General features: G+C 44.1%; 2 protein-coding genes across 4 annotated transcripts in view; both read right to left on the reverse strand.

Moving 5' to 3' along the window:
* Positions 1-6,273: 6,273 nt before the first annotated feature.
* On the reverse strand, positions 6,274-7,724 carry SMIM26 (small integral membrane protein 26). The gene is made up of 2 exons (XM_060032948.1): positions 7,571-7,724; positions 6,274-6,590 (listed from the first exon to the last, which is right to left on the reverse strand). The coding sequence occupies exons 1-2, from the start codon at positions 7,686-7,688 to the stop codon at positions 6,424-6,426; spliced, it is 285 nt and encodes a 94-aa protein (XP_059888931.1). The 5' UTR covers positions 7,689-7,724; the 3' UTR covers positions 6,274-6,423.
* A 3,631-nt stretch (positions 7,725-11,355) lies between these two features.
* SEC23B (SEC23 homolog B, COPII coat complex component) overlaps positions 11,356-14,139 on the reverse strand; it is a 40,101-nt gene continuing 37,317 nt past the window's right edge. For 2 of the 3 annotated variants that reach the window (XM_060031302.1, XM_060031301.1), the window contains exon 20: positions 11,357-11,961. In XM_060031302.1, the coding sequence (XP_059887285.1) occupies positions 11,872-11,961 (90 nt within the window). In that variant the 3' untranslated portion in view covers positions 11,357-11,871. Of the gene's footprint in view, positions 11,962-14,139 lie in introns of all 3 variants that reach the window. The other variant, XM_060031303.1, reaches the window with a different exon arrangement.

Below are 14,139 nucleotides of genomic sequence, written 5' to 3' on the forward strand. Positions count from 1 at the left end.
TTCCTCCATGACTACTCATGCTTCGTCAAACCTAACAACAAAAATTACACAGGTCCGTTTCTTTGGGTCTTCATCTCCTTATGAAGGCTCTCACGTCATGTAAAACTTAAATAAATTTGTATGCTTTTCTCTTGTTCATCTATCTTTGTCACTTTAATTTTCAGACCCAGCCAGGGACCTCAAGAGAGTGAGAAAACCTTTTTCCTCTCCTACAAGAAAAAGCTTCAAATGGAGAACAAGGAAGAGTCATTTGGCCAGAAAAGACTATACTAATATACTTGAGCGTTAAATACTGCACACTAAATTGCCAAAGATAGCATCACCAGTAATGAGATAAACAAACATCATATACTTCTGATATTGCACCAAGAAAGACACCATGTCACTTTTGTGGTATTTCTGCCAAAAATGTAGACTCTGAATCCAATCATGAAGAAACATCAGGCAAGCCTAAATTAAGGAACACTCTACAAAATAACTAGAAGGATCCTTCAAAAATGTCAAGAAAAAGAAAGTCTGAAGAACTGTTCCAAATTAAAGGGGACTTTTAAAGAGACAGGAAAACTAAATGTGATGCATGAACTGAGTTTTATCCTAGCCAGAAAAAAATAAAAAGAAAGAAGTGCATATTGGGACAATTGGTAAATATTTTTGTTTAAATTTGCATCAAATCAACATATCTCAAAACATTTTGATCTCAAGACCCCTTTACATTCTTAAAAATTATTGAACACCCCAAATAGCTTATATCTTAAGATTTTTACTTGTACTAGAAATTACAACCTAGAAAAATTGTTAAATATTGACTTATGATAATTTTTTAAATGACAATAATAAATCCATTATATACTGACATTAGAGCAATGAGATCATGACTTACCATGAAGCCTCTGAAAACCCCATTGTACACTCTTGAAAGAATAGGAATGAAAAAGTCAAATATTGTCTATATATTATTATAAAAATAGGTGGAAATCTCAGCTCCTCTAAGGAGGATCTCAGAGAACGCTTTGAGAACTGCTGGATTTGATAATGGCATTGAACCAATATTAATTTCCTGATTTTTATGTAAGAGAACATCCTTGTTTTTAGGAAATACACACATGTACTTAGGGGTAAAGGGACAACATATCTGCAACTTTCAGATCTGGTGAAGAATGATATATACAGAGAAAATAAAGAGAGTGATAAAGCAAAGTAAAATGTTGACCACTTGGGCTATAAGTGAAGGTAACTTATTTCAAAAATAAAACGTTTTAAAAATATACCAAAACACCAGGATTCTTTTTACATATTTGTTGAGCTCGAAAAGGTCAGTATCAGGAGGCAGAAGCACCCAGCAGCCCCTCTTGCGGTGCCTCCTTCCCTCTGCACGCTCTCCTTTGCCCTCTAAATCGCCACTCTCCTCATGTTTTTGAATTCCACCTTGTGCTATTGACTCGCACATTTTCATTTCCATTCCCAACACATCCTCTGTGCTTGTGCTTCCAAATGCCTTCTTGACCTCTCCACTTCCATGAACCAAATTAACAGACTGAAAATGGGATTCAGGCTTTTCACCCCTGCTGTATGAAAAAGAGTTTGGTCTTTGTTCTGGGTTTCTGGCATGGAGCTTCTAAGATCCTTGGAACTTCCCAAGGGATAGGAGTTCCTAATGAAACATTTCAGGGTGGGAGCCGGTCACCAGAAAGACCAATCATGTGGCTAGAGGGTGGGACTTTGAGGAGGGGCGGTGGGATGCGGCTGGAGATTGAGTTCAGTCACACAGCAGATGAGTCCATCAGTTGTGCATATGAGATGGAACCCCAATAAAAGCTGTGGACACTGAACCTTAGCAGAGCGTCCTGGCTGGTGAACACATGGGTGAGGAACCTGCACCCTGGTTCCACCGAGAGAGCAGTGAAGCTCTCTGTTGGGGACCTTCACAGACCTTGCCTGATGTGTTCCTTCGTTTGGCTAGTCCTGATTTGTATCCTTTATAATAAAACTGTAAGTATAAGGCTTTCTTGAGTTCAGTGAGTCATTGCAGTAAGTTATCTAACCTGTAGGAGTCATAAAAAAACTCCCAAATTTGTAGCCAGTTGGTCGGAAGTAAAGGTGGCTTGGCGACCCCCAAGGTGCGCCTGGCATCTGAATTGAGGGCTGCCCTTTTGGGGACGTGCCCTTAGACTTGCAGGGTCTGTGCTAAGTCTGGGTGGTTAGTGCCAGGACTGAATTGCAATCCCCCCAAGCCCCCCACACTCCACCAGCTGGGCCACTCTGATTCAAATCAATGGCTCCACTGTTTCCTCCAGCCATAAGTGACTCATGATTGCTCTTTCCCTCTCCCTGAGTAACTAGTCCATCAACAAACCTCCTGACTCCCCCAAACGAACCCCACGCACCCTCTTCTCTCCAGCGCCAGTGCCATCCTGCTCCATGGCCCGTCATCTCTCACCTGCATCTACTACAGCTGTTCAGTGGTCTCCTTACTGCCACTTCTGTCTTCACCCAATCCATTCTCCATAAGACGTAAAAGTGGTTTCTAGAATATAAAGTCTTCACGTTCCAGACTCTGATCTTCTTTAAATTGCTCAGGTAATCCACTTGTTGCTACCTCGGGACCTCAGCATCTGCTGGTCCTCCACCTCGAATGCTCCTCCCCCATTCTTTGTCCATCTCGCTCCCCTCCTTCCTTTCATTTTCAGCTTAAACGCCTCCTCATCGGAGAGAACTTCTCTGACCACACAAAGTTAAGAGTCCTGGTTCCCCATTATTCTCCATCGCTATCCTATGGTTTTTCCCTCATAATCTTCTGGCGACTTTTTTTTTTTTTCCTGGCAACTTCCAATCACTCCAGTGCCCGATAATTTGCTCTATTAGTGTCTCGTGCTTACCATTCTATCCTAAGCCTCTAGCACACTGCCTGAAGCTCAGATAACATTGCTGAATGAATACAGGTGTGAACTTGATTTTTTGACTAACAGGGGGTCATAGATTTACAGTATGGCTGTGGCTGTACTGGGCATCCTATCCAGACACAATGTTCAGAAGTACAGGAGACTATCGCCTCCTAGTGCTTCCTCTGAGGCTGGGACACCCTGCCCAGAAGCCCCTCGAGTTTCACTAGCCAGAGTGAGATCACATGACCATGCTTAACCCAGTCACTAGCAAGGGAGATGGGACCTACTCCTCCTGACTGGTTCAGATAAGAGGTTCTCACCTGGGGCATAGAGCCCCCCAGGGGTTACTGGAAATGTGTGTGGGGAGGGGTGTCTGAAGCTGTCACAAGCTGTGAAGATTGTTACAGGCATTTAGTGCCCAAGGAACTTGAAATGCTAAAGCACTTGCAACACCTGGGGCAGCCCACAAAATGGACTGTCACATCCACCGAGGCTGCAGCGCCCCCTGGAGAAACACTGACTTGGACCAATCAGGACCTGGGCCAGTCCCCCTGAAGCACCTGACGGGGTGAGCTCAGGGTCTGTTATAAAAGAGGAGTGGGATCAGTGGGTGCTGGGAAGGCAATCCGCACGGTCGACCAAGAGGTTGTTTCAGCTCGAGGCCATGCTGAACGAGGGATGTTGAAGAGGCATCTTCCTAAATCTTTTCAGGAATCTCCCAAATTCTTGAAAGTGAGATTGCCGGACCGCAGGATGTGCCATTTTCCATGTTGATACACGCTGCTAACCTGCTGTGCTGAAGAAGCAAGTTACTACCCATGGAAGCCCTGTTTTCAGACAGGCCAGTTGTGACGAGGTAACTCCCTGGGGAGCCACAAGAAAGAAAGCAAAGCGGCTGGAGGACGACAGAAGCAGACTGCATTTATCACCAGAAAGACGGCCTTTCACACCTCATTTCCAGGAGTGGCTAAGACATTCTATTCCTAAGAATAATCATGCGTGTACAAACACTTTCTCATTTGACAGTCACAACCCTATTAGTAGACAGGCTAGATATTATACCTCTTCTTCAAAAGAAACCAAAGCTCAGAAAACACAGGAGATTTTTCTATCATGAAAAGTTAGGTACCATTTTTAAAAAGAAATGAATAGGGAGATGTGATTTGCTTAGAGTTACATCAACTGTAGCAGAGACCCAAAGTCACAATGGCTTAAACTACGTAGAAGTTGATTCTTTCTCTCTAAAGCCCTGGGCTGTGTGGTACTCCACAGGGCCGGAAAACCCAATTCCTCTTCTCTTGTTGCTCCACTATCTCTCAGGAGTCCTTTTCATCTGAATGGTCCCCGATGGCTCCTCCAGCTGGACGGATGTCAGGAAGGGGACGCACGCCCCGGAGATACATACATCTTATAAAAAAGAAAAAGAAAACCCACTCCCTCTAAATACTACCAGACCTCAGAATTTCGGGAAACTTATTTCCAATCCTACAAACTCTCCTTCAATGGGTGATTCCCAACTTCTGAACAGACCGTGTTCCAACTGCACCTGCAAGATAGACGTTTGGAATTCTGAAAACCTTCTCCCAGAAGAACACTTTAAATTATATTTTGGTTGTTAGATTAGTCCACAAAGGCCTATTTAAGCCAAGATTCAGCAGAACTACGGGAATTGTTGAAGCTCCAGGCTGTTTGGAGTTGAAGTGTTTTAAACAAGAAGGAATACACACACACACACACACACACTCAGCTCCCAGAATTCCTACAGCCAGGCATCCACCCCCGGGTAGAGAAACCTTCTCTGGGGAAAGTGACCTACAGAGGCAGGTATCTTAGTGCCTCCCGATGAAAGTCTGGCTTGCTGCCTGGAGTGGACATTTGTCCTGGTATCTACTTGCCCAGCATGCTGTGATCATCCTTCCTATATCTAGGAGATGCCCCACTTTGAGGGTCAACACATCCCTGATGCGGAAGCCAGAAACGCACTTTCCCAATCTCCCTGGCAGCCGGAGGCCAGGCATGAAACTGAGATTCCAAGGAGAGTGATGAGAAGCAGGCTGCTCTGGGAAGCCATTCAGAAATTCCCTTCCACCATCGTATGCTGCTTCTTGCACGTCTGATGCCCATCACAGGTGTCCACCAGGGTGCCCACCCCACTGGCACTGAGCCATTCTTGACCTCTGATGTCCAGTGAGGAGCCTCTGCTGCTGACATCTGAAGCTGCTACTTGCCATCTTGGAGCCTCTGTCACTTAGGTTGACTGCCCCCAAAGCACTGCTCAGGCCACCCACAAGGTAGAACTGACACCAAGGAGAAATCAAGGCAAAGGTTTGAAGGTGACAGTACTATAGCAGGAACCCAGAAGTGTCCCATTCCTGTCCTACCAGGAATCCCTAGTCCTCACAGGGTCCCAAATAGCTGCGCACAAGAAACACTACCCAAATGGGCAACGAATGCTAGTTTCTTACTAACTGAGGCAGGACTCAGTGATCCACAGGAAAGGATCCGATACACAGGGAAGTGACTCTCACAGGAGTGGAAGACAAACTCTGGCTTGGGAAGAAGCTGATCAGACTTTGACGCTGTAGCTGCAAAGTGATGTTACTACAGAAATAACGGGGACAAAACGTGTGCAGTGAGAAAGGCAACAAGGCAGACAGTCCCCAGGCAGGCTCAGTGAGTGGCTACATTCCGGTTCCTGCTGCCAGGCCCTCCGAAGACCTCAGCATACTCTGTTTGAATTCTGAGCTGTCTATACTGGTTTTTTGTTGTTTTTGGCCACGCTGCATAGCTTGTGGGATCTTAGTTCCCCGACCTGGGATTGCACCCACACCCACAGCAGCAAAAGCACCGAGTCCTAACCATTGGACCGCCAGGTAATTCCCTGTCCACACACATTTTTAATAAACATCTCTTTCTGATTTAATCACACTTATGTGGGTTTGTTACTTGCAACCAAACAAGCCCAGCGGAGAGAACACTGCAGCACTCAAGGGCAGGAACCCTGCTGTCCTCACTTTGTATCCCCTATCTCTAGAATACTGGTAGTCACCATTGGGGTTTAATCCACTCCTGCCGAAAGAATGAGGGTATCTGTACAGCTCCTAAAGAACAGATCGAGTCTATTTAATCCAGGAGTTATAATATAATTCACAACATACTTACCAAGCACCCACTAGTGCCCAAAGGGCTGCTCTAAGTCCCAAACTGAACACGGAGATTTGCTTAAAGGGACCACAAAAGCTATGTCTGACAGCAACATGAAAGGAATATAAAGTTACATGAACTAATTTCAGAAAACCAAGCTTATGGAAGCTCAATACGACATTTCACTTCAATCTTTTACTCCTGTGAGTATAGAAGGACACCTCCTGAATATGCAAATTTACTTTTCTTCAAGGAAATATTTATTGCATATTATTAGTGATTCTATTTTACAGCAAAATTAAATGTATACACTTTTCACAAAGAGAAAGTGGAAATCACAGTATCTCTCAAATTTATATGCTGAACCAAAGTCCTGTTTTTAGAATTCAGCCGTCCATCATGATTTTGGTCCGGGGCCACCAGTCCATGATTTCAAATAGTTGACGATCCTGGCAGTAATTGGAACAAAATTGTCTCTATATGTGACAACCGTTTCCACATAAAACCCTTTCCGGGGTTCAGACAGTTCATTTGTTGAGACATTCTTTTGTTCTACTTCACCACCTTAAAAAAAAAAAAAAAGTAACAGCTGCATCACTAACTTTCATTTTATCTTACTTTATTTTTTACTTGAAGTATAGTTGATCACTAACTTTTAATTTAGGCAGCAGTCATTAGAATTATTAGTAAAGTCTTTGAAATAAAATAAACTAAGGTAAGAATTACCCCCACCCCCATCAGGTTCCTGACATTGTTTTCTTTCTGTAAAAAAGAAAATGTAAATAATTTTTTTAAATGACCACTACAGAGATAAATGTTTTAAAATGCTTAATACTGACATGTGCACTTTCAGGCCATTGGTGATCTTCAGCACCAAATGTAATCTTCAGCACAGTTTTTACATAAAAAGCTTTACTGAGATAATACTTATTATACAATTAACTCATTTAAAATGTAATTCAGTTTTTAGTATCTTGAGATCTGTGCGACCAGCACCAAAATAAAGTGTAGAATATTTTCATCCACAAAAGGAAACCCCTTATTTTGTAGCAGTCGCTCCCCCACCAGCTCCTCCCCTTCAGCCCCAGCCAGTCCCTACTCTAGACGAAGCCACAGATTTCCAGAACATTTTTGAAAGCTGCGGGATTTCCTTTTCCTCCCAGCAACTGGTAAGATTTCAGTACTCCTTCGCTGGTGTAAGTCAGCGAAATCGTTTGGTCGGCAAAGGCGACCAGGCGACCAAAGCAGGGCTGAAGTTACAGAAGCATCGCCTCTTTAAACCACCATCCAGGGTCTTTGAAATTCCACCTGGAATCTCACGGATTCTTCAAATTCTGAGGATACGGGCGGCCTCGCTCAATAAACCAGCAAGGTTCGGGGAAGAGGCTCTAAAAGGTCGTTGCTGGCAGATTCCACGATAACGCGCGGCTCTAAGCACCGCTCCCGGTCTCTTCGCGCGGCACAGCGAAGCCACTTCTGCGACCCCCCGGACACGCCCCACGCAAGGCCGCGCGTCCCCCAGAGGTCCCGCCCGAGAGCCGTACCTGGAGGCTTGCTCTTTCTCTGATTATACAAAAACAAGGAGCCCAGCAGGGTCCAGGCGCCCAGTCCGTACAGCATAGACATGCGCCGGTACCAAGACAGGGCCTTTTCCGGACGCATGACGCCGCCGGGAATACCTCACTCCTCCGAGTCCCAGGGCGGAGGCGGGCCTTCCGGTGGGCGCGTCACCGCCGCCGCCGCCTCCAATGGGGAGCCGCTCCGGGCTGGCCGCTTCCTGCGCCGGCCCCGATGCATCCTGGAGCGTGTAGTCCGGACGTCGCGCTGGGCAACGCACTCGGGTCGGGCGCCTGGGGTCCGGAGACGATGTTGCCTCCCACGTGACGGGCCCCAATGACACTTTCTCTCAGGCAAACCTCCCACTTGCAAAGTCCTGCCTTACACAGGCTTTAGGTGGCCCTTGTTAAACTTAATTCCTTCCCTCCTCCAGCTCTCAGGTTTGCGAGGATACCCCGTCTACGACCCGCAAGTCATCTTCCCCATCTTCCTGCCTGGAGCCCTGTCTGGTGCGCGTGGGTCCCTCTACGTCTGAATTAGCCCCTCCACTAGGCTGTGGGTCCCATTCTTCTCTGCCTTTCAGGGCCCTGGCCCAGCAACTACACTCTGTCCACCTCCATCTCACGCCCTTTTCATTCTGTTGTTCTTTACTCCATCATACAAACGAGCCCGCGCCTCAAAAACAAAAAGTCTCCACTCGATCCACCATCAGCTTTTCTCTTATCCGTACATTTCCTCGAAGCATAATCTACCCCCACTCAAGAAACCAAACAACTTGAGAGCAAAAGGGATGTGTTGGGCACAGAGTGGATACTCAGTAAACTTCCATAGCCAGTAACTACTTTGCAGCCATAATCAGACGATTTCCAGCGCATACGACTCCACCTGCTCCTTTCATAGCTTCGAAAACATAATTTTCTTCAGAATCTATTTATCCTTCAGGGCTCTTCCCATTTCTCCCACCCTCTAAAAATTGGTGTTTTGCCACACACAAAAATTAACGCTAAATGGATCATAGGCTTAAATATAAAAGCTAAAACTACAAACCGAGAAGAAAAGATCTAACACAACGATTGGAAATCAACTACATCCAATATAAAATAAAAATTTTTTAAAAAGGCGATCTTTGCCATCTTGGGATAGGCAAAGATTTCTTAGAATACAAAAAGCATAAACCACAAACAAATATTGGTAAATTGGACTTTTTCAAAATTAAATCTTTTGCTCTTCGAAAGGCAGTTAAGAAAATGAAACAAGCCACAAGATAAAATATTCAAAGTAGGTAGATCTGACAAAGGACTTGTATCAGAATTTATAAGGATATCTTACAATTCAATTATAAAAAGACAACCGAACTGAAAAACAGGCAACAATCACTTAACTAAAGAAGATATACAAATGGCCAATAAGTACAGGGGCATTGTCAGTCATCACAGCAATGCAAATTAAAACCACGAGACACCCTTACACACCTATTAGAATGACTAAAAATTATATTGAGAATACCAAGGGTTGTACGGACTTGGAGCAATCAGACCTCTTACTGGTGGGAACATAAAATATCACAACCTCTTTGCGATACTGGCAGTTTCTTAAAAATTGAAGTACCCCTACTGTATGAATCAGACATTCGGTTCCTATTCACCCAAAGGAAATGAAAACATTATGTCCACACAAACGTATGTATGTGGGTGTTCACAGAGCTTTATTCATAAGAGCCCCCAAATGGAAACAACCCAAATGTCTATCAACTAGTGGATGAATAAAGGAAATGTGAGTCTATCACTCCATAATAAAAGGAACTACTGTACTGATCCATGCAATTGCATGGATAAATCTCAGATGGGTAATGCTAAGTGAAAGAAACCAGGCACAAAAGAAACCAGACATAAAATTCTGGAAGCAAATTCATCTATAGTGGGAGAAAGCCGACAAGTAGTTGCCTCCGACCAGGGTGTGCAGAAACGGAAGGACTAAAAGGGGCCTGAAGAAACTTTGGGGGCTGTGGAAATGTTGTGTCTTGATGGTGATGTGATGGTGGTGCTTTCGTGGGTGTGCACATCTACTGAAACTCATTGAACCGTACACTTTAAATGGGTGCAGTTTATCGTATATAAATTATACCCCAATAAGGTCGTTAAAAACAAAACAGGAAAATCAGTATTCTGTTCCAAGCTTGCTTCTCTTCTCATACTGAGCAACTTTACTCATGTTATTTACTTTATACGTTTATGACTCTCAAATATACGCCACATTCTCCTGAAAGATAAATACATACTAATTACTGCCAACCTACAGGGCATTTTCAGTTCTACCCCACAAGCTCCTGAAACTCAGAGTGGCCAGGTTTGAATTTATCCCTACCCCTACTGCGCCCCAGCCCCCAAAAGGAAAGAAACCTTTCCTGACTCACCCTCTCACCTAACACCTCATCTGTCACCTGTGTCTAAAAGCTGCCTCTGTTGAGGCCTCGGCTGGACTCCAGCCTCCTTCCATCCGGGCTGCCACTCTCCTAATTGATCATTTCAGGAGTTTCCTTGCTTTCAAGATGGAGTTTATAGTTACTAGGCACACTGGCTCAGTGTCTCCCTCTCGAGATGGCTGCTCTCCAAAGAACACTAACACCCACCTCCACGTTCTTTGGAAACAGCCACCAGCACCCACAGGTGGGACCTGCATGGCTCAGGGTGCCCCTCGGCACCTTCACTCACTGTCACTGGAGAGACACCAGAGCCAGCTGGGTCTATCACATTCCTCCTGTCAACTGGAAACAGGCCCAAGGAGGAACAGTTTCAACCCTAAACTGGATACACAGGCTTATGTACTCTTCTATATGATCTACCTCAATTCAAAATTATATCCCAAATATAAGAAAAATATTCTATGGAAAAGGTACAGTAAATAAAAGCCTTAGGCATTTAAAATGTAATTGTTAAACATTTTAAGATAGGAAACCCACCCAGAATTTTGAGCAGAGGTTAAGATGGCAGTAAGTACAAATTCAAAAGATAGAGCATTGGAATCAATCCAGATGGTCCGACAGCCAATTAATAGGAGTTCCCAGTTTTACTTTTCTACATAGCACTCATTAGCTTCTTAAAAAATTATATAATTTACTTCTAATTTTTTAATGTTGGTCTTCCCTACCCAGAATATAAGCTCTGTGAGAATAGGAATTGTTTTATTGGTTACATTCCCAGGCCCTAGAAGACTACTCCAAACATAGCAAATACTGAATAATTATTTGCTGAATGATTGAAAAAATGCCTCCAAAGTTTTGAGATAAAATTATTTTGGGCCTAGATTTTATACTCAGTAAAGCTGTCAGGTATGAAGGCAGAACAGGTTCTGTGAATTATCTCTTGTATGCTCTTTTTAGGAACAGTCACTTAAGGCAGCAAAATGACTTATGAGATAAAAGGAAAACTGCAACTAACCTAGGAGTCCAAACAAAAGAAATTCCTGGATGACAGCTGTCCTAGCAATTGGCCCATGTTAAAAGGGGATATAACCTCTAAACAAGGATGAACTCCACTGAGTAAAATAAGCTGTAATTTTTTTAAAATTGAGGTAACATTGGTTTATAACATTATATGTTTCATGTGTACATTATAATTCAACTTCTGTATGCACTACAGTGTGCTCACCACCATCCAGCACCATCCAGTTGACCCCCTTCACCCATTTCACCCTCCCCCACCCCTTCCCCTCTGGTGACCAGCAATCTGTTCTCTGTATCTCAGGTGAGGTAGGAACAGTGCCACTCCAGACCACTCTGCCTCAATAAAGTTTCACATATTTCTTACTTTTCCTTGTCTGTTAATGTTAACAATATCCTTGACAGTAAATGAAGATTAAGTTCAGGAATTACCTCTTGGGGAATTTACTTAAAACACACAGAGACCTCAGAAATCAAATTTGTATTAGCATTATTTTAACCAGTGCTTCTTCATCCAGATTTATTTCCTTTCTGATCATTATGATTTTCATGTAAGCAAGCTGCCAAAATACATTAGTTCTGATTTTATACAGACTCTAAAAGTTAGAATACAAAAAGCATATAAACATCTACCGGTACCAAAACGTTTATGACCTTATAATTTTATGGTGTAAAGAAAAGGGCACAGATAAGGAATACAAGCAAATTAAAATCTGAAGAGTTACATAACACTTCTTTTGATTATTTATTAAAATGCAGCAGAAAAGTAAAAGGAACGTTAAGCCTTTACAAACAACTGTGAGCACAGTGTGACCGTGTTTTCCTCCATTTCCTTCTCATGTCCTCAGCTCAGCAGGCACTGGAGACAGCCAGTTTCTTCAAATGGTCCATGAACACCTGCAGGCTAACATCATCAGTCAGGATGGGCGCTCCTGTTTCCTGAAGTTTAATGAAAAAGGTTTACTGGCAGGTTTCTTAGAAGCTGGTTGGAATTCATGCGTTATTAAGGACCCTTCCCCTCACAAAATTAGCAAGTGCTGTCTGTCTGCCAAGAGCACTCCTGCCACCCAGCCCCGTCCTCTGCCTAGCTAATCTTTTCAACTAAAGCATAATTTCCTCACAAAACCCTTCCCTGATCCACTCATATCAGGTCATTCCTGCCACTACAGACAGTTTTGAGCATATGCCCTTCTACTTTACCCCACTGTGTAGTTCTGATGACTCATCCAGGGTCTGGCTCCCAGCAGGCATGAACTCCTGGGGGCCCACACGTCCCATCTCTCATCTTCCCCACCACCCTGCTGCAACCAGCTTGATGCTCTTAAATGATCTGCTTACAACAGAAGCTTGGTAACAGCGTATTCACAATGTGTGAATCAGTATCCACTAAACAGATGGATCTCTGCACTATCAAGAAATGCTTATGATTCAATTGACGTTAAGGGAAAAAGTATTGAATAGAAACCTTGATTTCTAACAAGATTCCAATTTGTTAAAAAAATATATACATATGCACACACACAGATGTACATGATATATACCTTTTATATTAACTAGAAAGAAGCCAGAAGTACTTAACTCTAGCTAGTAGCATTCTATGTAATTTAAACTTTCTTTCTAAAATTTTTTTTTACATATACTAGTCTTCTAAAAATGAAACGGTACTACTGTTATAATCAAAAAAGTATAAGCATGATTAAAGTTTTATAAAAGGATTTCTCTGGGAAGAAAGAGTAGATGTACTTTTCCTCATTCCTTCAACTAAGTACAACTAAAACCCCTGGATGTTTTATATAAAACAAACATAAGAAGACTTTGAAAGGTGGTGAAAAGACAGCATATTAACTAGAGACCCTGGGATGCAGGGAACCACACAGTGGCCAGTTCCCAGGGCTTCCTTTTTGCCTCACGCATGCGCGCCAGACTTGGAGCTGAAAAAGCTGGCAACAGTTACTGAGCACGGACAAAAACTACAACAAAAAGAGCCCACTTTCTCTAGCAAAAGACCAGGGCAGCCTAGCAAGACAGAAAAGGCTGAGCGGATCGTGTAGACTTGCACCCCTCACATGGCAGTACTGAGGGACCCAACAATCCCACCACGGTGGTATCAGAAAAGGCCAAGTATGGAGCCAGGGATTTCATCCCTGCTGGCCAGTAAGAAGTCTCCCTGCACCCATGGTGTCCGCAGAGACCACACAGGGAGCCTGGACTTCCACCCCACACCTGGTAGTAATAAGATGTCCACGCCCCAACCTCTGGGGTGGTATCAGAGAAGGCTTAGTGCAGAGAAAGCACTTTCACCATCACCCACCAGTGACAAGGCCACCTCCACAGGAGAATCAATGGGAACCAGGTGGGGAGCTGGAACTCCCGTCCCCACACACAGTAACAAGAAGTCGCCCTCCACCTCACGTGTCAACAGAGGCCAATGGAAAACCTGAACCCCTGTCTCACCTGGCAGAAATGAAACAATGTACCACCCCCTTCCCTGCCAGAGCAGTGTGACAAAAAGACAGCCAAAACAGGTTGAAATCAATCCAGAGTCTCATAACAAACATGAAAATGTCCACGTCTCAATCAAAAATCACTTGTTATGGGGCTTCCCTGGTGACTCAGTGGTTAAGAATCCGCCTGCCAATGCAGGGGACATAGGTTCGATCCCTGGTCCAGGAGGAGCCCACATGCCGCGGAGCAGCTAAGCCCATGCACCACAACTACTGAGCCTGTGCTCTAGAGCCCATGAGCCACAACTACTGAGCCTGCGCTCTAGAGCCTGCGAGCCACAACTACTGAGCCCGCGTGCCACAACTACTGAAGCCCGTGCACCTAGAGCCCGTGCTCCGCAACAAGAGAAGCCGCCGCGAGAAGCCAACGCACCGCAACGAAGAGTAGCGCCCGCTCGCCGCGACTAGAGAAAGCCCGCGTACAGCAACGAAGACCCAACGCAGCCAAAAATAAATAAATAAAATACATTTATATTTTAAAAAAATCACTTGTTATACCAAGAGTCAAGATCTCAAAATGAATGAGAAAAAAGACAGTCAACAGGTGTTAACACTATGAGTTGACGACGGTGTTAGAATTACCTGACAAAGACTAAAGCAGCCATGACAAAAA

Source organism: Delphinus delphis, chromosome 15 (genome assembly GCF_949987515.2).
Source record: "Delphinus delphis chromosome 15, mDelDel1.2, whole genome shotgun sequence".
Taxonomy (NCBI): domain Eukaryota; kingdom Metazoa; phylum Chordata; class Mammalia; order Artiodactyla; family Delphinidae; genus Delphinus; species Delphinus delphis.

What these genes read in the sequence shown, in the direction of transcription:
- SMIM26 (XM_060032948.1), bottom strand. Translation starts at nt 7,688, where the DNA reads ATGCGTCCGGAAAAGGCCCTGTCTTGGTACCGGCGCATGTCTATGCTG. An exon ending in GAGAAAGAGCAAGCCTCCAG is followed by an intron (nt 6,591 to 7,570) that starts GTACGGCTCTCG and finishes TTTTTTTTTAAG; the next exon opens with GTGGTGAAGTAGAACAAAAG.